Source organism: Oenanthe melanoleuca, chromosome 3, assembly GCF_029582105.1.
Source record: "Oenanthe melanoleuca isolate GR-GAL-2019-014 chromosome 3, OMel1.0, whole genome shotgun sequence".
In the NCBI taxonomy this organism is placed as follows: Eukaryota; Metazoa; Chordata; class Aves; order Passeriformes; family Muscicapidae; genus Oenanthe; species Oenanthe melanoleuca.
The window spans coordinates 99,213,735-99,237,157 of record NC_079336.1 but is presented as its reverse complement, the minus strand read 5'-3'; the positions used below and the strand labels follow the sequence as shown (position 1 = coordinate 99,237,157).

At 43.7% G+C, this 23,423-nt stretch overlaps 1 protein-coding gene across 4 annotated transcripts in view; it reads right to left on the bottom strand.

Moving 5' to 3' along the window:
• Positions 1-23,423, bottom strand: part of CCDC85A (coiled-coil domain containing 85A) — a 63,251-nt gene that overhangs the window by 36,683 nt on the left and 3,145 nt on the right. For 3 of the 4 annotated variants that reach the window (XM_056486645.1, XM_056486646.1, XM_056486647.1), the window contains exon 2: positions 22,347-23,262. In XM_056486645.1, coding sequence (XP_056342620.1) covers positions 22,347-23,262 — 916 coding nt within the window. The remainder of the gene's footprint in view (positions 1-22,346; positions 23,263-23,423) is intronic. The other variant, XM_056486649.1, reaches the window with a different exon arrangement.

Below are 23,423 nucleotides of genomic sequence, written 5' to 3'. Positions count from 1 at the left end.
AAGAAAAACCTCTGCATCACTGGGGTGGCCACTATCCAAATCTTTGCAGCTTCCAGAAGAGCTGTCATTGTTTGATGTCATGTATGAAATGCCTTGAAGATCTGAAAACAAAGCCAAATTCTCCATCAGTCAGAAGCCCTTTGCATTATGCCACCTTAAATTAGTCAAGGGTTTGGCATCTCATCTGCTCCATTTTTACACTTCTATCTGGTGGTTTGGAACACCCACACAAACCATCTCCCATTCCATGTGGCTGCAGGGAGCTGGTTGCATGGAGTCACGTTCACAAGGTCCTTCTCTAGTAAGAGAGAAGGAAAAAGAAAAGAGGGATTGAATTTCCACAGCTCTATTGGCAGGAGTCATTTTCTTCCTTCCTCATTACAGTGCCTTTGATTTGTTAAAACTCTTTTGGGGAGAAAAAAGAAAGAAAGTGAAAGGAACAAGATGTATTAAGATGCATAAACAGCTAAACAAAAATCTCTGTATTCCAACTGTTATTAAATCAGATTAAACCATCTCCTGCAGTCAGATCCCCTCTTACTGAGGAAAGAAGTGAAGAAATGGCTGAGAAAAGAACTGGCCTCAAGAAAAGCATCATTATTATTTCCTTTCCACTTCAAAACCTTCAACATATTCAGTCTCCCTTGATTTCATCAAGATGCTGCCTAGGCAGGTAAAAATAGTGTCAGCACCAAGACTACTTGGACTGCAACACATTCCTGGCCACTTCCAGCTGCTGTGTCCCTGCTGACAGGATAGGAGAGCATCCCTACAGCTCAGGATCAGCCTGTGGATGGGCTCTCTGTCCCCCAGGAGCCCCTCCATGGGAGGGTGGGACTGCTGAACACAGTGCTCCTCTCCCACTCTGACACAGCAAATGTTTGTGTTTCCAGGGCCTGCACACTCAGCACAGCTCAGAGCAGCCCTGACAGCAATTCAGAGTTCTGCTGTTGGGCCACCTCTATTTTCCCTTTGAAACAGTTACTATTTATGTGGTCTATCAGACCAAAACACCCTCACAGCACATCCCAGTGCTTCCTGCCTTTCTCCCCTTTTCTTGGCTCTGGGACAACATCTCCAAAACTTGACACCAAATCTGCTGATTGTTTTGAGCACTCATTGCATTAAGTGTAAGGAAAACTGCACAGTGCCCTTTTTCCCTACCCTCCTGTCCTCCAGAGACCTCTTGTTCCTGCTGACACTGCCCACCTGCAAAACCTCAGCTGGGGGAAGGATTTCAGATTGCTTTCTCTAAGGGAAAGAATATAAAAAAAAAAAGAAACAAACCCCACTATTAAACAAATTGCTTTACTCATTAGTGAGGCACATATTTGGGGGTTTTTGTGCATTCATGTACAAGACTTTAATTTCTGTTCCCTCTGGATTAAAACCAAACCTTCCACCACAGCAGGTACAGAGGGACTACAAGTTCACACACTCCCAGAGTTGGTTCAAATTTGTTCTGGATTTCCACTACAAGACATTCATTACTTCTCTTTTTTTTTTTTTTTTTTTTTTTTTTTTTTTTTTTTTTTTTTTTGCCTTTCAACCAGGAAAAGCTAAAGTGAAGCCCACAGTGCAAAATGGGAGACATCAAATCCAAATTCTGCCCTGGGACATGAGGATAAAGCTTCTGCAAGTATGTCAGAATGAGAGAGAGAACTTTGTCAGGATTTAATGAAGATCACAAAGCTCAAGCCATCTGAATTTCCAGAAGCAGAAGCTGGAATGACACCTGTGGCTTTAGGAAGTACAGTCAATCTTCTTTCCCTGCTTTTAAAGGCATCTAAACTAAGTTATGAATCCTTCAGTGTTTCTATCCCAAAGTTTTATTCTGTTTCAAGATCATCTCTCATTCCTTGCTGACAACAATCAGCTTATTAGAAGTTTTAATTCTACTGATTAATTATATTCCAAAGAGTAGCATTTTGATGTACATGCTGTTCTTGGCCAAAGACTGTTTTACCCTTTTTGCTACCCTGAGAAACCATTTTTTTTTTGCCAAATATTCAGGGAAGGGACACTGTACCAGCACTGAAACACACAGCGTCTTTCTGACATAAAAAATGAAGCCCAGGCTGCCACCTGGTCCATCTGTCACATCTCAGACTTCCTGAAAAAGAGAAGTTTGATCATCACCCATCAAGACTTTCATAGAGTGACCATGGGCTCCTATCTCAAGGATGGTAACAAACTGTGGTGTCTCTTCTGACAACACTCAAAAGGGGTTTTAAACTTACAAGGAGATTCTGAACAATGCTAATTTCCTCCATCACTCATAATAATAATAATGGAAAAGTTTATTATTTCTGTTGACAGAAGAGTGAGGAGCACACCACAGAGACAGAAGAGAACTGAAGCAGCACTTGCAAAAGAAATCAGTAAAATGTGTTTCACCACTGAAAGCAAAGCCAAGGCTAAGAAGTGCTGAAAGTTCATGCCCTGAGCACCTGGAATAAGGAAGAACACCTCTAGGAGATGAGGGAAGCCTCTTCCAGAGGAACAGCAAACAAGGCTCAGTTTGGCCAGGTTTGTTCTGTCCTGCCACAGCACCAGCCCAGCCACATGAGGATCATTTCAGAGAGCTACAAAGAACCCAGAGAGGTTTGGCTGCTGAGAAAGACAAAAAATATTTTTGAGCTTAGATACATTTCTCCAATACAAAAAGATTTTTCCACAGCAGAAGTTGGATGACTGCACATTCCAGACATCAATAATTTGAGAGCACTCTTCTATGACTACCTTGAGCATAAAGCTTAGTCCTTGAAAACAAACCCATGTCTCCCACAACACCATTCATTTTTCACAGTTTTTCCAGGGGTGAAGTCTTAGTGCCAAGAGTCCTTTAAGGAAACTGTCTCATAGCCACAGTTGTTCCTCAGACAATCTGGCCAGATTTAGGAATGAAAACCCAAACATGGAGCATTCTGATGAATCCAAGATGACAGATAACAAAACAGGGAGATGTAGAAAGAATTTGATGATTGATTTTTACCAAACAGAATATTCCCTGGAATGTTGCACTGCAGGGCTTGGTGTCTGTAATACACAGAGGAGCTGTGAGCAGCTGAGGAACAGTCACCTGATATTTATTTAAACATGAAGGCCAGAAAACTGGCTTATAGATCATAAAATTCTTCAGCACTTAAGTTTCTGAAAATGTGTAGGAAAATAAAAGGGAAACAGAATTTCCAAGAGAGAAAACAGGTCAGAGAAAGGATTTTTTTTTTTTTTTCCCCAGAATGGGAATGATTCTTCTTGACATAATCCTGCACCATGCCCACCCTCAGCAAGTATTTTTTATTATAATTCAATCTATTTTATCTACCAAACCACCAGCAGAGTGGCAGGGACAAGGGCCAAAGAGATGATGTGAGGATGGCTGTGATACAGAGAATAAACAGGTGCTGTGAAAAGAGGAGAGAACACAAATCAGCTTCAGGACCCAAAGGACAGGGGGATACAGAGGCTGTGTTTGCTCGGAGCACATGGCAGCACCACACAGCAGCTCCTGACAAAAAGTGAATGATAATTCCACCACCAATGTTTGCAGAGAGCCTTGGAAAAACTTTCAAGCTCTTGGTCTTTGGTATTTCAAAGAGCAAGTAGAAAGAATCTCAGCTTAATATTTCAACCTTTACCCTCATGGTATTTATGACTGATTCAAAGGATAATGGTTTTTCCACCACAAGCACACCAGTGTTCTTTCCAGAGGTTAAAAATCCAGGTAACAATTCACACTGACCCTGCTCAGCTTTCAGATGCTGAGAAGAGCCTTGCTTGCAAAAGCTTCTTTCCTTTTAAATAAATAAAGGATTAAATGAAACACAGAGCCTTTGCTTTTGTCAGCCCAGACACTGCTGAGCCCTCGTGTCACCCCGGGCCTGCACAGAGCCCCAGCCTGAAGGAGGATTATGAAACAACCTCTCACACAGCAAAGTCATGGGCTCACCTCAGCTCTGCAGGGCAAGGACCAAACCTGCTGAAGGACCTCCACAACTGCACCCAAGTCCAACACTCAGCTGCTGTGGAGCCTGTCAGAGCACACACTGCCTGGCTCCCTGGATTTTGGAAGCACGGCTGATGCTGATGGTTCCAGCAGCAGACACAAACAGCCCTGGAGGCTGACACTGCTGAGCTGAGCTGCTCACCTCCAGCATCCATCAGCAGCTCAGCTTACAGACCCAGCATTGCCAAAATGAGACCTCCAGGTCAGGCTGGTATGTAAATGTGTATTTTTAGAGCCCTGAGTGTAAGGGACCCACTGGGGGAGCAGCACAGGTTTCCTCAAATCCCCACAGTGCAAGAGGTAGACCCAAAGAAGAAATCTCATCAGAAGAAACCCCAAAACTCTGTGTCATGGGGTGTTTGTGCTCCAGAGAGATAACCACAGCACATTTAATCATTTTCTTTGCCTCTACCACACCTCTCCCCTCTCCATCTGCTGCTGGCTGGATTCTCCTCTCAGTTTTCTGGTGCTAATCCTCTGCCTGAGCAGATTTTTCTCCCCAGAAGTTAAAGGGTAAAAGCAGCTACAAGAGTTTCAGGGAGCTGAAAACTCCCCTGGCTGAGGGAGCCCTGCTGTGGGCATTTCCCTGGGAGTGGAGTCCCAGTGCCTGGGGTTCCCAGCTGAGGCTGCCAGCTGGGATCATCCATGCACTGGGGCTTCACTCCATCCCCTGACAGCTTCACAGGGTAAAACCAGTAATTTGATAAGGAACCAAATAAAGTGAGCTATAAACATCTTCTGCAGCACAAACTGAGGCTACATCAGGTTTGTAAAACATCTCATGGGGGAAAGGGGGGTGTTGTAAAATGCACAACCTTAAAATCTCTCATAGTTAATTTTTGAGTTTGGTCTTTTTTTTAAATTATGTTTATCAATCATACAAGTTTCCAGGAGGTAAAAACAATGAATAATCTGCTCAAAATTAATTCTGCACGTTGATTCTACAGTTTTGAAGGTGATAAATCATCAATCACCAGCACAGGACCACAACATCTATTTCATGCACGAAGCAGCACTTTATCATGGTAAATTTAGCTGTGTCTCATTAAACTGACTGCAGTCCCTGGCCAGCCAGTAAAACCTGAATAGGTTTTCATATTATACTCCTCAGAGCTCAAAATAAATCACAAAGTTTCAGCCTCATGTATCTATGTGATCTTTAGAAAATGAATTAACCATTGCCACTACTGAAGAGCCTGGAGTTAGTCTGAGCAGCAAAATTTCAAGGAGAATCTTTCCTCAGGCTCCACAGCTCCACAACAATCATATTAGAGATTTAAAAGCTAATTTAGTCTCCATGCAGTGAAGTAGATTTTGTTTGTTTATTTGTGGTGGTTTTTGCTTGGGTTGGGGCTTTTTGGAGTGTCAGTGAATTAGTCTGTACCAAGAGGAAAGCACAGTCACAGGCAAACCAGGTGGCACATCCCATTCCTCCAGAAATCAATGGCAATATTCCTGCAAGAGGATCAAACTGTGTATGATCAATTTCTCATTCAAATTCATTTCTTCTTCCCACTAAAAATGAAATTAAAGCCAAGTCCCTGTGTCCCGTCTCCCCACGGTTTACTGGCCACACTTTTTCACCTCTGTAATGCTCTAAAAGATGTTCTACACGTGGCCAGCTGTGCCAAGGTTTTATTCCAACCCCACCTGTTTCCTTCACTGCATTCCCCCTGGTTTTTCATACTTTGATTACTGTGGGAAGCAAAGATTTAAGAAAGGTGTTGACTATTATACACCAAACATATGTTCCTGTGAAAATAAAATCAAGATAATCATTGTGTGAATGGTTCTTTGCAGCAAGATAAATGTTCCCTCTCCCTCTGACATTCCATTTTTCATCAAAATGGGGTTGGGCAGGCTGGGAACTCTGCTTTGGAACTACCCCTGTGATCTGCCAACTTACAGCACCCAAGTGTTGAAAGGTCAGTTGTTGCTTCTGGCAATCCTAATTCCTATTCCTGCTTCAAGGACTCCACTCCTGGCAGGAAAACAGGCTCAGCAATCCTGGTTCAGGATTTCCTTGATTCTACTTCAGATCTCTCTCCTGCATGTGTAAGAAATAACCTGGGCTGTAAATGTATATGGATTTTTCTTTTTTACATCTTTAGTGAAGGAGGTTGACTGAAAAATCATATGATGCTCTTTTCATTCCAGGTATGTATAACACCAGAACATCTCACATTAGGATACATTCAATAAGTTATTTACCCTCAAGTTTCTGGGCTTACCACTGCACTATGTTTGTTCCTGTGATGCCCACAGGAGTAACTGCAACACAGCAGAACTTCATCCAAAGGTTCCACAACCCTGTGCTTCACTCTCTCTACAATTTAACCACCATGTTTCTCCATCTAGTTCCATTTTCCAGTGAAATGCTTTAAGAAATTCCTTGGCTTAAGAGGAAAAAACCTTCAAACCACACCCAAGATCACACAGTAATTGTAATTTTCAATTATCAGTGACTAAAATCTGCATTTCCTCAAGGAGAAGAGCCATCAGCCTACCATTATCTCCTTAGCAAACACTGCTGGCCGTCAGCTGTCACCAGAGTGATGTCAAGAGGAAACAGGCAAAGCCCAATTCCAGTCTCCAGAAATGCAATCACAGATTGTCACAGGGCCTGAGTGCAAGCCACACACAGTTCTTTGAAGCACTAGGCAGAGCCTGGTGCCCAGCAAGGATGGCTCCCAGACTTCCACAACATTAATTTGTGGCAGGGAGCAGGGCTGATTTCCTGCCCTCAGCACAGTAATGGATTGGCAACACTTGTGTTAATTCTATTTTCTCTCTCATTGTGGCATCACAGAGAGACTGTACATTTGAATATTGAGCTTATTTGTACAGCTACAGAACAAGCTCCCTGTCACCCCCAGTGCACCTTCCTGCACTGACCTATCCCTTGGATATAGACTTGGATCCCAGCTGGAACCTTGTACAGGAGCATGGAGGGAATGGGGGGTGGTGAGTGTGAGTGAGCACAGCCCACAGCTACATATTTCCCTAAAAAGCACATATTGCCTTACAGTGAAATTGGAAATACAAAAACCCTCCCTGATAAACATTCTGTCTCTTCACAAACACCCTGGCAGTGGGATGGATGGATGGATGGATATTCCCAGGCAAATGCAAGTAATCATCTTCTGTTTTCAAACCAGAAAGACAATCTCATATTAGCCTGTGCAATTAAAACTAAACCTTTTTTCTTTTCTGAGTAACCTTCCAGGAAAGGTTTCTATCCCACAGTACCTTTGATTCGTGTTAAATTTATCAGAATTACCATTTAGACAAACTGAGAGAATAAAGGTACTTCAGGCTATAGTTAGAAATAGTCCTAAGGCTAAAACTAAAAATTTCAAATTACCCAATAAAGCTTTCAAACCTTCTACCTTTGTAAGGCTATTTAGCTAAATTCCTTGGCAATGCTGAAAATAAAATTTTAGAACCCTCAAAACTCACGTTGAATCAGAAATTTGTAGTTTAACATGTTAGTTATAAGGTGCCTGCTACCTGTGTAACACAGGATTAAATTATTACTGAGCAATTCATGGCAACCTTAGTAACTGAAGTTAATTCACTGCTTTTACTTTAATTAATCTGATCCCATAATAGGTGTATAGATGGATAGTCCTATTTGTGCAGCTGACTGAGCATTTTCTAGTTGAACTAAAATGAGACAAGTGGTCCCCTAAATGAGCTGCTACTCTGTATGGCCACATATCAAATGAACCATCAGATTCCTACAGATTCACTTCACCTGGCTTTTTTTCCAAGCCCCAAAGCACAGGCACCTGTAGGAATTTCTTAGTGCCATAAACTCCAAACAGCTGCTAGCAGGGACTAACAAGGGGAGCCAGGAGGAATTCCTAGATCCCTGTCTCACTCTGAATAATAAATCACCCACTATCAAAAATAAATCAAGGAAAATAACTAGAACTGTAGGGTTTAATCTCACAATAGACTTTTAGTTGGTTTTCCAATGTAATTGCTTTTCCACCAGCAACAATAATCAAAGGACCCATAGTAACAACTTGCATAAATCATTAAGATTAATTTAGTAAAAGTGGATAGAAAAATATTTTGCTTGCTTTCTCCTTTTTTAATAGGAAAGCTCAGATTCAGCAGCACAGTTCAGCCAACACAGAATATTGACTGATACTGTGGCAGCAGTCATTTGAAAAATTAAACACTCCATAATGAAAGATTTCTGCCTTCCAGCACATGGGGGAAGAATCCTGCTTCATAGAGAACTTGGGCAGAGGAGGAGAGGCCACACAAAATGAAACTCACTTTTGCAGACTATCAGCTGCCAGGACTGCCAAAACTCCATTCCCACTCATAAGGAAACACCTGCAGGAGCTCCTCCAAGTGCTCAGGACACCAAAAGCCATGAAGAGCTCAGGGGTGCTACAGAAACACAAATCCTGAGGAGCCCCTGGGAGCTGGTGGGGACCAGCAGCACCACGGTGGTCACTGCACCATGGCTGGAACTGTGATAAAAATGTCCTGTTTCCACCTGCCAGCACAATGAGTGGGCAGGAGACCAAACTGATACCTGGGACTGACTGAAAACTACAGTCATTAACAAAACCCTTCAGCTGTATTCAGCACCATAAACAGGGGATATATAAGTGATCATTACCTACAGCTTCTCCTACCATTTCAAACTTGGAAATGCTGGAGCTCTGGTTAGCCTGTAATCTAGTTCTGCTCTCCCACACCTTCATTTTCAGGCTGTTCAAAAACACGGCAAATTCAACATAATCCAACTTTGAGTAACTGGATTATGACATTTTCCCTTGCCCAGAGCCCTTGTAACATTTTTGTTTTTTCAGTCCTTCACTTCACAACCTATGCACTCTTAGATATAACTCTGAATCTGGCTGACCTCATCCACTTTCTTCTTCTCAAAAAACTCTCAGAAACTATTTTCTGAGCAACTCCATTGTCTGCACTCAGCAGGGTGCGGCTCCAAACCTCCAGCATCAAACACAGCCTGCTCTCATTCCAGCCTCACAAGCTACCTCCAGATCTGAGTGATGTTTCCCCAGAGATGGCAATCAGTCCCAAGCCCAGCTGCAGGAGAAAGGAGATCCTGCTCTGTCCATCCTTCTCTTGCCTTTCCGCTTCCAGCAATTGTGCTGCTCCACCTGTGATCCCGTAGGGGGAGAGCTCTGCCCCCCAGGCATCACTGGGCCAGCTCCTCCTCTGCTGGGCACTGGAGATGCTTCATCCCTGCAGCATTTCCCAAGGTACATGGCTTGTGAAGAGCTCCAGCCTTGGCTCAGCATGCCCAAGGCAGCAAAGAGGAGCCTGGCACAGTGCCCCTGGAATGAATTTCCCACTGCTGTGTAAGAAGGGTTTTACATCTGCATCATTCCTGAGATATGTATCTTTATACATTTCTAAATGTGTTTATTTAACAGGCCAATTAGCCTCTCACTAATCATCTCTCATGCTGGGTAAGAGTCTAGCAATGTAGACAAAAATATACAGAATATTCCAGTTATTCCACTCCTCTGACTCTCCTGGCTATGCCACATTCAGGAACATTTCCAGTCTTCCTTCATTGTACACAGATGAATGTGCTGCTGGTTTACATTTTTTAATGCAGGCTCAAGCCTCCCATGGCTCAGAGAGAAGGAACACCAGCACTTGGGAAGCCTGTTCACCAGAGTGAACACAAACAGAGATGTAACCAGCTCCCATGTGAGGATTCTGGACACTGTATTAGAGCATTCCATGCCTACTGACTGCCAGTGACAGCCCAAGAGTTCAGCTTAAAAAGAAAATTACTGCTTTCACCCTTTCAAAATACCTGAGATGTGTTTCAATAAACTATTTAATTTTCTTTATACTATTATCACTATTTCTTACTACTCTCTTTGAATTTCTAACTACTTACTGCTCATTTATCTTATTAAGGGTTCAGAGTTTAATTTCCTGACCTACATCCATTAAAAGTTTGCAATTATAAAAACGTGATAATCCCATTAAGTAGCTATAAAACTAGTTAAATACAGCAAGAATGTTTTTACAGGAGAAAATTATATGGCTCTGCAAAAAATTTTACAAGCAAAGATATTTAGACAAGTGCTACCTCAGAAGTAGCACCATATGTTCCTGCACTTCAGCAAAAAAGACAAAATGTCTGCAAAACGAAAAGCAATGAATTTTTTCCAAAAGTTACTGCCACTAGAATTTAAAAATATACACTTATTTCAACTACCAAATAATCAGAACAATCTAATTAGGAAGGAGATAATTAAAAGGCTAACAAGCCACTAAATCATGCTCAGGACACACAAGCTGGTGTTTGCTCTGGTTTGTAATTAAGATGAAAATAGCAGCAGTGCTAATGTCTGTAATCTCTGCCCAGTCTGAACCATCAGACTGCACTCAGAGCACATTTGGTGAGAGGGCCGCTAAGGACGGGCTCACAGGGAGCTGCTGTGAGTGCAGAACTTGGTGCTCCCCGCAGGATTGCTGTGCAGCCCTGTCAGTGCATGCCCCTGCCCGGGAATGTCCGGGGTGTCAAACCCCGGCTCCCCGCAGGATTGCTGTGCAGTCCCTGTCAGTGCATGCCCCTGCCCGGGAATGTCCGGAGTGTCAAACCCCGGCTCCCCGCAGGATTGCTGTGCAGTCCCTGTCAGTGCATCCTCTTGCTCGGGAATGTCCGGGGTGTCAAACCCCGGCTCCCCGCAGGATTGCTGTGCAGTCCCTGTCAGTGCATCCCCTTGCTCGGGAATGTCCGGGGTGTCAAACCCCGGCTCCCCGCAGGATTGCCGTGCAGTCCTGTCAGTGCATGCCCCTGTCCGGGAATGTCCGGGGTGTCAAACCCCGGCTCCCCGCAGGATTGCTGTGCAGCCCTGTCAGTGCATCTCCCTGCCCGGGAATGCCCGGGGTGTCAAACCCCGGCTCCCCGCAGGATTGCTGTGCAGTCCCTGTCAGTGCATGCCCCTGCCCGGGAATGTCGGGCTGCCACCCCGGGGTGTCAAACCCCGGCTCCCCAGAGCGCCCAGCCCTGCCGGGGCCGCCCACAGACCCTTCTGGAGCCGAGCCTGCGGCAGTGATGTCGAACAGCAGCGCTCCAGCTTTTGGCACGCAGGAAGAACCTTCCCCCAGCGTTCCTTGAACACAGCCCCGGCTCCACGGGACTTTAAACAACCATTTCAGCCCGCAGAGTTTGACAGAGAGCAGCAGCCACCTACCTGCTAGAACGGAGTCTGCTGGCACACAGCCACGACAGCTCCAAATCCCGAGCTGCTCCCTTCCACATCTGCCAAGTCACAGATGTTCAGCCTGAGCCTCACCGTGGAGATTTAGATCTGGTAAGCACCACCTCCCCCCTCCCTGGCACAGTCACAACATGCCACACTGCTGATGGATGCTGAGGGCCAGATGACCATCTTGGCAAAATAACGTGTTCTCTCTTTTTTTAAAGCTCAAGAATGTTCATTTTCAACTTTTATTCTAACGGAAGACAAATGCTCTTTTGGATTGGACCAGTTAGCAGCCTGAAATCCACAGCAGAGAGCTGCCCATGGCCCTGGTTGGTACCAGCATCTTCATTTCCCAAATCAAGACAACTACAACTACACAACCACTCAGCAACAGTAAAAACAGGTCACGAGAAGCAGGACAGAAAACAGAGTAAAGCTATCACAGCCCTTCAGGTGTGGATCCATTGCAAATCACTTTGTGTGCCAGGACACCTTTAAGCAGCCCTGTAAATGCAAAAGGTACATTAATGGCTTCTAGCAGGAATGCTGCACACACAAAAGAACTAAAAATAGCTTTGTTTCCCACTAGCCCAATTCAGGAAATTCAGGAAGGAAGGAAACATTGCCCTAAAAGTTGATTTTGAAAGGAAACACATTGAAAATGTTTGTCTCGAGCTGATTGTTCATAAAGGTGTTTTCTAGGCATGTGAGTAACTTCAGCCCAGTTTTTACACCATGCTGAAAACAGACTAATCTAAGAACAAAGCTGTTAGAAAACTGGCATGATGCAATGTTACAATCAGCAGCAAAACCTCAGGAAATCTGCATTAGTTGGCGGCTGATTAATCCTGTCTTGTCTTTCGTTTAGCTCATGGTTCTTAATGCACAGGTGATGATGACAGCATTTGTGTGGTTGGTACATTGTCTCCAGAAGCATTGATAAGAGCTGCCAGTGGGAACCAGGCACTACTGACAAGTGCAGGCATTGGCTCAGGGTAAGAGCACAGCCACAGCTCTTTACACACATCAAGGTCTCACCTCCACAAGGACAGGTTTTCTGGCTGGGCTGCCACCAGGGGAGTGTTCACACACGTAAATCCATGTTCCACACAGCCATGCTGTCCCAGCCCACACACAGGAGCTCTCCAGGGCCAGAGTTCTGTGAGTTAATCGAGCCAAGCTCCCTGGGCACAGCTGCTCTCCCTCCTCAGTCACACAAGACTGGTCCCAGACTCTCAGTGGGCTCAAACTCCAGCATTACAAGTTGCAGCAAGGACAGGGCTTTCGGATGGCTTCCCACAGCAAGCAAGGGAGCAAAGGGAAACCTCTGGTCACTGACTTGCTCTGCACCTTTCAGAAGCTCACAGACTCCATGGAACTCAGAAAGCTTCTGCAGCACGAACCAGAGCAGAAGCTTTTGGGCCTGAAAAGGACAGACATACTGCAAAGGCAGTTTCCAGAAGAGGCATAAATGTTGCTAAATCTGATGACCAATGCTACAGATTTTCAGTCTTTCCCCCTGATGATGAATTCAGCACATAACACCAAGATTCTGTGTTCAATCTCCACAGGCCATTTACTAAAAAGTTGGACTCCATGATCTTTATGGGTCCCTCCCAACTCAGAATAAGCTGTGAATCTGTGAAAATAGATGTCACTGAATGTTTCTTTTGCTGCCTTACACTTGGGTTTGGACTTTTCAGCATTTGCCTTTGTATTCAGAGGGAGAATTTTTCTGCACAACACATACATAAAACCACATATTCACAAAACCAGAGCAGAACAGAATGCAAGGTTTGACTACCCCTGTGTCTTATGAGCTCTCCCCAAAATTCCACAAGTGCACACAGTCAGCCTCTAGGCCAGCTGATTGGTTTGCTGTCAGGGCACACCATCCATGGCATGGAAAATAAACAGAGATGGAGCAGGACATGGACAGATCCACAGGTGACAGCCCAGCATCATGCCAAGCCAAGGTCTACAGTCTCACCCACCTCTGGTCCTCCACAGATCTGAGCTGGCTCAGAAGTTGAATCCTGAATTTAGATTGCTGAAGGGATGGTGCTCAGAAACAGAACTGGATCTGCAAACCACAGGGCAAGGAGCCACTTCTGATTTACACCTTTAAAACAGAGAAATCTATGTTTGCTGAAATTTGTTTGCAACAGATGTTTCTGGGTATGGCTGAATTGAGCCTGTGCTCTGCTGAGACTCCTGGAGCAGTAAGAAACTCTCCCAGAGAACCCTTCCCACTGTGTTTCCACAGATCTGATGGGACACACATTTGGCACTTGGGCCCCATACCATTAATCCCATGAGCTGAGATGTAAATCAAGCAGCTGGTTCAGGCAGCAGCCAGCTCCCCTGACACCTGATGGGCAAAGCCACAGACCAGCAAGCCTCACTGCTTGGCATGAAAATGCTCCTGCTTCCCTGGGGAACAGCATTTCCTAATAAACAAAATGCAAACACTATCTGGATTTTTCTCATTCCAGGGAGTAAAAACCTACTAGTAATTTTTATCTTGCACTACAGATTCTTTCCCAAGATTTTCCAGAGCCTACTTGCTTCCTGTGCATCAGGATGTGTTTCTGAGCAGCGCTGCACAAACAAATCAATCAAGATCTAACAAAATTAGAGTTATTAAAAGCACTTAAGTGTTAAATTTGAGAACAAGCACCACCTGACTGTATCTTTGCAGTCAAGATCCTGTTTCCCCTGCAACAAGGGCAAGGAATATCCAAAAATCTTACATTAGGTTTAAGTGACATGCAGGATAATATCTAACATCAACTGACTGAAAAATACACGTGCAGCTTTACAAAGCACAAAGCAGACACAGCCAAGGTTTGCTACATTTCAACTACAGATCTTTTCAGTGATAAATTCAACAGTATTTTGCTCTCAACACCAATAGAAATTGCTTCTCATTCAAACATTCACCAATCCTTCAAATATCCACTTTCCAAACCGACACTAGAATCAACTCTTGGTTTTTTTAGTTTAAAAAAATAAAACCACATGAAACAGGTAAGGTGGAATAGAATATGTTGCCCAGGAAACTGACTCCTGTGCCTGAAGGACACATTTCCAGGTGGCAGTTGATAAGTAAATACACTTTAATTTGCATTACTGTAGAGCTATTATGAAAGTGGGTCATGCAAGTCCTTTTGTGCTACATCTCCTTTTGGAGCTCCCCAGCCAGGGATTCCAGGGATACAACTTGGATGCATTTGTAATATTTGTGATCAATATAAGGAGTGAACATTGTCCAATTAATTCTTGACAAATCCAGGATGATGGAATGACTCGACAGCATAAAACCTTAGGATCCATGCTTCCAAGACAGTCTGACCAGTCATTTCTATGCTGTTGGCCAATCCAGCAATTCAGGCTGAATACAACATTCCAGTACACTCCAAAGTTTAAAAAAACAAACAAACAAACAAACAAACAAAAAAAAACCCCAACACTTTCCCATTTGACTATGTTCATGGAGAAGCTAAAACACAAATCCCAATGCCCTCATGCTGAAATTAGGATTTTTTTAGAATAAAATCTTAGGATCTTCTGTCCTCATAGCTCTCCAAAATACCTGCATGTGCTACGTTTTTTAGTGGTCTCTATGCAGCACTCAGCAGTGTGGACAGGAGTGCAGGCCAGGCATCAAGTCCCAGCACCAGCAATGAAAGAAAGAGCTCTTGGCACCTGTAACTGGAAGAGACAAACATTTGGTGTCTTCTGCTGTTCAGTTAACATTGAAGAACCTTTGGTCTCGGTGATTGGAAGGCTGGTTAGGAAAACATCATTGCTGGAATGCTTTCTTGTCATGTTTTCTTTATGGACTTAGTGACACTACAAAAACCTAAAATTCAAAATTTAACTTCAGGTTACATAAAATTTCTAAAATGGACCCAAGCAAACAAGATGAATGGCAGTGACTTCATTCAGAGCAGTTCATGAGAGGGATATTTAGGCATCTTGTTCTGTGTAGGCATCCCATTTCAGTGCAAGTCAGGTGCCAACAAGGAGTGAAGTGCTCAAATCCTTGGAAGGATCTGAGTGAATGTGCAGGTTCTGCCTCACAGCATTCATGTGTTTGTGCTTGATATATTCATCTGCCTCCAGTGGAATGTTCTTTTTGTCTTTTCATAACTCAACACTATTTTTAGAGGCTCATCTTAATGTCCTCAGTAATGTTTGCAGACCACAAAAGTCATAAGATGGATTTTGAACATCATTAAAGTTTGTCCAGTGTAAACCAAAAAGAGACTCAGAAGCCAAGAGGGGATGTGGGTCAGCAATCAATGCTTTTCTCCAGGCTTCTCTGCATTTGGCCTAAGTGGGATCTTATCATGGAGTGATGAATCAGCTCTGTACCCTTTGTAAAAAGGGTATTTTCTGCTATTTTCCTTTGATCCAAGTCACAGGTACAGACTCCACAGTCGATCAAGGCAAATTTTCACAGCTCGCAGGAGCTTAAAGAGATGCAGTGAAAAATCTACTGAGTTTTGAGGTCAAGCATTGGAAGGAGCTCTCTCACTACTGATCAGATTAGAGATGTTTAATATTACAGGCATAAAGGCTCTGGAATGAATTAGTGTAGCCTTGAGGAAGTAGCAAAATGGAGACCTTTAGGAGACATTCCAGATTGTTGGTTACCACATGGCTCACTGGGCTTTTTCAGCTAGGACACATCTTTTACTCTTGACAGTGCTTGAGCACTGCTGTTTCACTGGTCCAAATAACCACTTAATTTACTTCATGGACTTCTACAAGCCAGTAAAGTTCACATCAACCACAAATAAAAAATAAAGGGTAAAAGAAACATGTTCTTACTGAACTACACAGGTCCAGAGCTGCTAGCCTCTTCACTCCCCAATGTTACATAAACAATGCAAATATGCCCAAAGTTGTATAGCAGAAATGACCAGTAGAACTATTTGTTATTCACAGCCTTCACAGAACTGCTCATCTTTTAAGACAGCCTAGCTCAAGATAGCAGCTTTCCCATTCACAGTCAATACATTTGCACACACTTCCATGCTGCACACCAAACGTTCATGGACACAGATCACAATCCTGACCCTTCTGTGTGCCTTGCAGAATTAAAAGCACTGAAAAAATAAATTTACAAGCCCACTACATACACACAGAGTAATATCATTACTGCTTAGTTTTTTAAAGCCAACTTTAGCTTACGCCCTTCACCCCCCATGTTATACTTGTGTAACTCATTCCCTCTCAGAGAGATTATTGTACAGCTTTCTGCATTAAGCAAAATTCAAAGCTATGTTTCAGTCCTAGCTGATTCTCTTCACAGAGACCACCCTTTGACCAGTGAAGAAGCACAGGCAGACAAGATTTACATCAAGATCATGACTTGAAGATAATTCTCAGTGCTCCCTCAGTAACTATATATCTCTGCACATGACAGTATGACCCAAGATGAGCTGTGCTTCAGTTTACTAATTAAGACATAACTTACTAGCTCAGAAGCCAATGAATTTTCATTGCCAGAGACATTTTCTTATGTACACAAGGCTTTATTATACCTCATTAAATACCCTGTAATTTGGAATGCCTCACTGTCCCTTACTCCTGTCAACATCCCTGCACTTTGTGTGTGGGCAGTACAAAATCTGAACCCCACGCTACACTGCCTGCCACACTCTTCCCTAACTCTTAACCCATTCAGCTCCAACCCCTGTACAGCCTGCATAACTTTACAATGAAAAGTTCAAAATAAAATTTTAAAATTAAAAAAAAAAGAATATTAATAGATGAACAGTAGAGCCAGGACATTCTGACTGACAAACATAATATACACTACAAGGTTAAACGTCTTAAGCAGCACTTACCAAAAGTTTTTGTAATATACTGATTGCATTGTAAGTGCCATAGCTCAGAGAATTTTACAATGTAATCATTAATATTTCTAAACCCATATTTTACTGTTCTCAGCTCTCAGCACTAACTCCCAAAGCTGTGTGAGGAGCTGACACACGAGCTCCTGAGCTCTGGTTAAAGGTACTCTGTATGTAAGGACTCTGGCAAATACTCACATTAAAGCCTTGTCTTTCTGGCTAAGAAAAATAAAATAGCACATAAATGTGCCCACTTATTTCAGGCAGACAACACAGACAGCCATGCAAACTCCTGACAAGCTCTGAGGTGAAGGCAAATGGCTCTCACCTGGACCCAATCACCATGAAAAAGAAATCAGCTTCTCTGCAGGGACTTCCCAGAAGGTGCTGGGGGGTTCTCAGCCTTGCAGCAGGAGGGGCTGTGCAGCTGAGCCCCCCTGCCCACCCCACTGCAGCCAGCAGTGCCACAAACCCTCAGCACCTGTGTGTCCCTTGGATCAGTCCCTGACCTGCAGGAATTGGTGCTGAATGCCCAGACAACCCTGTGAAACCAGGCCACTCTCCATAAGAAGAGGCTGCACTCTGCCATTAACATACCAAGACTTTTGCTGGAAGGATGAGCCACACACTAAAACATGCAAATCAAGACGAGTTTTGTCAGTGAAGCTAAGGACATGGAATTGCAAACCTCTCCCAAAAGTTCTACAGCATGGGTTTCTAGAAGGTTCAATGTTTTGATATTACAAAACATATTTTCAACATGATAAATAAAAAAAAACTGAGTTGGGTAATAAATGCAGCATGCTGTAGTCACATCCATATTCACATCTCTTACAGTGTGGAGCAGGTAGAACCAATTTACAAGTCTGACATCAAACCTACAGAGTTCAATTGAAAGACACTGACTGACAAAGCTTCAGAGCTCCACACTTCAAAATTAAATACCTGAAATAAACATGATGTCACTTCATACTGCCAAGGAAAAAAATTCTACTGATCCTTGTAGCCTTTGGTTACACTGAAAAGTAAGAAATGCTGCCTCAGGCTCCCAGATGTGCAGTGGTGGGTGCCACCAGGATCAAATCACACAGTGCTGTGCAGTGCCATTAATGACAGGCAGATTATTTGCATTTCAGCTTTAAGAGACACAACATGTAAGCAAACATAGATGGAAACAGGACATCATCCCACTCCCAGCCAGCAAAGGGGAGCTGTTGGCACAGACAGGGTACCAGGTAACCCAGTAACATTGCTGTGAATTTTTTCTCTCTGTGGTCACACTGCAGTTTCCTCTTTTTACTCAGTGCAGCGTTTCCTAATTTAATTTTGCTTCTCACAAGTGCATCTATAAGAGAAAGTGCCCAAAATTTATGCTGAGTCTCTGTTTAGCCTACAAACACCTTAGCTCAAGGAGAGGTGATGCTGCAATTGCTCTGTGAGAGCCCTCACACCTCCAGCAGCACAGGAGGTGTTAGTCAGCAGTTTGACTTCTCTTCATTAATAACCTCAGCAGGAAGCAAGAAGCACACATGAAAGCCTTTGGATACCTTCCTTTCACACAAAAGTCAAAGCTCACAGTAAAACAAAGGACTTCTTAAAACAGAAAGTTGAAAATAAATCACTTAGATTAAAAAACCAACACTTAGACTGCAAATGCTGAAAGCAGATCAATTTATAGAGGCACTTACACCCCAGATATCTGTGTCAGAGCTAAACTGTCACGTATTCTTCTAGGGTGCATTAATGCTCTCTTCTCAAAATGTTTTTACTGCTGGTATTTTCTCTCTAATTTCAGCAATCTTTCTATCCTAAATATCTTTGTTCTCATTACCCAGAGCATTTAGGTGTGATTACAGCCAAAGACTGTTATCATGTTTTATTTGGTTAAAACCTCTAGAATTAAATACATGTGTTTTCAATTAACAGGCACCAAGTCAAATTTAGCTCTCCCATCCCATTTTCTGTCACTCCAAAGGCTAAGGACACTCATTTCAGAAAAATATGCAGGAGAACCATGAAGCAGAGGATTTTTTTAAAGCCTTATAAATCTCATAAATGAAAGCTGACATGTCATACAAGAAAAAATACCAAGATCAAACCTTTGAGCATAGAAGATGAGAAGAATTATGAAAGGAAATGTTATCACCTCATCCTTTATTCCTTCAGCTGTGCCTGTGAGCGAGAGGCTGAGGTAACTTCCCACATAGCTTAAAACATGCATGGAGGCCAATGATTAATGCATAAACACATCCTGCAAAGCAGCTCCAGCTGCACATCCCATTTCTGATGGCATTGGAATATTACACTGCCACTGCTCTGACTGCAGCTCCAGTCTGGCAGGAAGCTGCCAACTCTCTGATCCATCCCACACGGTGTCTTTACCCACAGCCCCAGCTCTGGGAGAGGAAACAGCACCCCGTGGAATCCACTGCTTCCTTGGGGTCACCAGGTGCTGACAGGATCACAAATCCAGCTAAATGGGAGCTGCTAGGAGCTCCCACTTCTCCAGGAATAGCCAGGCTGTTCACAAACATGCTTCCAATTAGGAACACCAGGCCAGGTAGAGAGCACAGAACTTTTGGAATGAGGTTTGACATGCAGAGGAATAACTTCTCCTCTCAGACATGATTCACAGTCCAGTTCAGACCAAGGCAGATGGGACAGGCTTGTACTGACTCTGGTAAATTCTGACTAAGTAGTCAAAATACTGAATTTTACTCCATTAAATATCAAAACAGGTTATGTTTGAATGGCACTGTCTCTGCCATTCATCATTTAGGGTCACCAACACTTGATTCCTGCTGCTCACATAACAGTCCACAAGGACTACAGCAAGTTTAGAAGTGCCCTGCAAACTCATGCCAGCTAGAGATACTCCAAACTTGAGAACAAGCTGGATTCCACCAATGTGATACAATATACCCACTGCATGATTTTGGGATCACAATCAAAATCCTGCCCTTTTGTAGTGCTAATCAGAGTTTAGGGCCAGGTTTCCAGGCCATTCCCTAACTCCCAATTTCAGCATTCCTTATGACAAGATCAAGATTTTTATTGCCTACACTCAACTGGAATGGTCAGGTACAAACAGAACATCCAAATTAAGATTTACACATTTTCACAACAATAACAAACTATAATGACCAGCACTTCCACCACTTCCATATTAACTGTTGCCCACAACTTTCCAGTAGCTGACAAAAATCAAAACACAAAATACCCAGAAGGATTCAGCCTTGCTGTGAAGACCAAGTATTTCCCTGAAGCTTAAAGCTTTTCTTCACAGCAGAGCTGTCAAGAGTCTTACCAAGTTTGATCAAGGTCAGACAGATGTCAGAATTAAACCTTAAGCTTGCATTCAATTACATAAATATGAAAAAAGAGGTTTGGCAAGTTTCTGGTGAGAGAAGTTGTCAAACCAAAGGGGACTTCTCTGTAAAAGTGATTATATAAAGCACAGGGCAGGCAAAGCTCTGATTAAAGTCAATAAAGAGCCTCCCAAAGCACCAGCTGCCCTCTCCAGCACCTTGTGGCCTGAGTCCAATCTTTTGACAGCTGAAATATGCTGCACAAAGGATGCCAGTCAGCTCAGAAATAAAGTAACAACTGCTTTCACTGCACTGTTCAGAATATGGTTCTTAACAAGGCTACTTGGAGGAAAAAAAAACAAACTAACAAGCAGAAATCTTGCAATGCTGACAGCACAAAAACCATCTCTTCCTTTTCCCATGAGTGAGTTTTAAAAATACAAACTTCAAACCTTGGACCACCTTCCTGCATAAACTGTGGTGGACTGATGAACATCATGGGTACAAGAAACAAGTCACTTGTAGGAAGTCTGGCTCCATACTTCGCGCTACTTACATTAGGTCAAGAGTAAACACAAAGAACTGGATGGAGAAAAATACAGCATTTAATGGAAGTTGTGCAAGACCAACTTTAATAACTCCTGTATTACACATCTTCACATATCTGTCACTCACTTACCTTATTAATCACTTTAAAATCTTTAAAAAGCAGAGCTTACACTACACTTACCATCTTGGGGTTGGTCAGCCCTGTCACAAATACACATTTCACTGAAAACAAAGTGGATTTGCCCCTGCAGAGAGGGGTTAACTGAAGGTACTGTGCAAGTTAATCCCAACAGGTAACTGGACCAGTGTGACAAATTCTGAGGACAGCACCCATCTCACAAGGAAACCCAAGTGGTCATTTCCACTGATGCCAACAGCTTTTCACAGCTGATTATGAAATGGAAACACAAACTCCATCCAAGACAATTTGCTAAGGCAAAAATCATCACTTTCTGCAGAGCTTGACATCAAATCTAAGTGCAGAGGTCTGAGAAAAAGGTTTTCAACTAGGTCAGCAATTGCTTTCATGACAACATCCCAAAGCACATGGAAGAAATAAAAGGCAGCAGGCTATAGGAATTCTGCTAAGTCTAAAATGAGTTATTTCTACAGCAGAGTAGGATGTCTGAACTTTGGAGTTTTCAAAATAACAGAATACTTACATTGTGACTCTAAGACAAATAATTTATTTCTGTCAGTCAGGATACACAGCTCTTCAAAACTAGGCATGTTTATTGGAAACCTTTCTAAAAGACAGCAATAACAACAGCAAAGAAACCCCTTCTTGATCTTCCTAAATTTTTAGTTTGTTATGATTAAAAAAAATGCAAACTCAAGGCTTTGAAAAGCTTTAGGAGCGATCAGATTCATTTCTATTGAGCCTATTCTTCATCTGGGGTCTTTTCCAAAGTTTATGGAAAAGGATATAAGAAGCCTTCAATCAATAAACAGGAAACTTTAAAGTCTTTAAACCTACAGACAAAGCAGATTAGGAAGGTGGAAATGAAATTGGAGACACTCACCTCCACTCTGCTGACTCAGATATAGGCAGGACAAGAAACAAAATGCAAGCCCTCTCTTATGCAAACACAAATCCTCCTAGGGACAAACAGTTTACATCTATCAGCCACAGAGCAGGGTCAGGGCTGAGAGCGTCTCCTAACCAAATCTCCAAATGCACTTTTCCCCTACTTCTTTAATCTACCCCACACCTGCTGGATGGACAAACGTGTGCTCCAATTAACTGATCTGCTAAAGAAATAATGGTGACACCAGACTCATTGCCCTTCATTTCACACCCAACACCATTCCTGCTGCAGAGATAGCTGGAATGACACCAAGCTACCTTAGCAATTCCCAAAGCGAGCTCTCGCCCCGAGGATTGACCCACCATTCATGCCGTTGTACAAACTCCTGTGGTGAGGGGACAGCTCCTCTGTCACTTGTCTCCTGAGGGTCCCTTCTCTGCTGCCTCCGCTGAGGTGTTTGAGGTGCTCTGGGCTGCCTCCATAGTGCTGTTTGAGGTGCTCTGGGCTCGTACCCCTCACCTTGTGCAGGTGCTCTGTACTTCCACCGGGCGTGTGCTTCTGCAGGTGATCCGGGCTGCCTCCGCTGTGCTTTTGGTGCTCAGGGCTACCACCAGGCCTCTGCTTTTGAAAGTGTTCAGGGCTACTACTCAAAACGTGCTTTGGGATAGTTTCTGGGCTGCTGCTGCTGTGCTTTTGCTGTTCAGGTACTTTGACAATGGTTTTGTGATGCTCGGGGCTGGGCCCTTTCAGGTGATGATCAGGGCTGCCAGAACCCCTGGGCTTCTGCAGGTGCTCTGGGCTGATGCTCCTGTGTTTCTGGTGCTCAGGGCTGCCTTCCCCCCGAGGTTTTTGCAGGTGTTCTGGACTGGTGCTCGGGTGGTGCTTGTGATGGTCTGGGCTGTCTGTGCTGCCCGTGCTGGAAGTGCTGCTGCCATCCCCAACATCTCTGATGTAGGCGCTGGTGGCAGTCAGCTGGCACAGGCTGATCTGGCTGTCGATGGAGCTCCGGCTGCCGGCCCCTCCTCCCTTCTCCTCATCCAGCAACACACACAACTCCTTCAGCTCCAGGTTCTCCTTCACCACCTCCTCTTGCCTCACTTCCAGCTCTTTCAGCTTCTGCAGGTACAAGGCCACCTCCTTGTGCATGACGCTGGCGCTGTACCTGCCCAGCCGCTGCCACTCGCGGGACACCCTCTTGCCCTTCTGCCGGTCGTCGTCCAGGAAGCAGCAGAGGTCCCTCAGCTCCTGGTTATCTTCCTGCAGCTTCTGGTTGATGTCCTAAAAGAAAGATTATCATGACAGAGGAGTGTCTAAAGGAATTGGTGTTAAACTGTTACCCAGGCCAGTGGACAGCACAGCTGCAAACTCATATTTAAGCACTCCAGTGAGGCAGAAATGTGTAGATGTGGCACGTTGTAACAGCACCGTGCTCAGAGCAA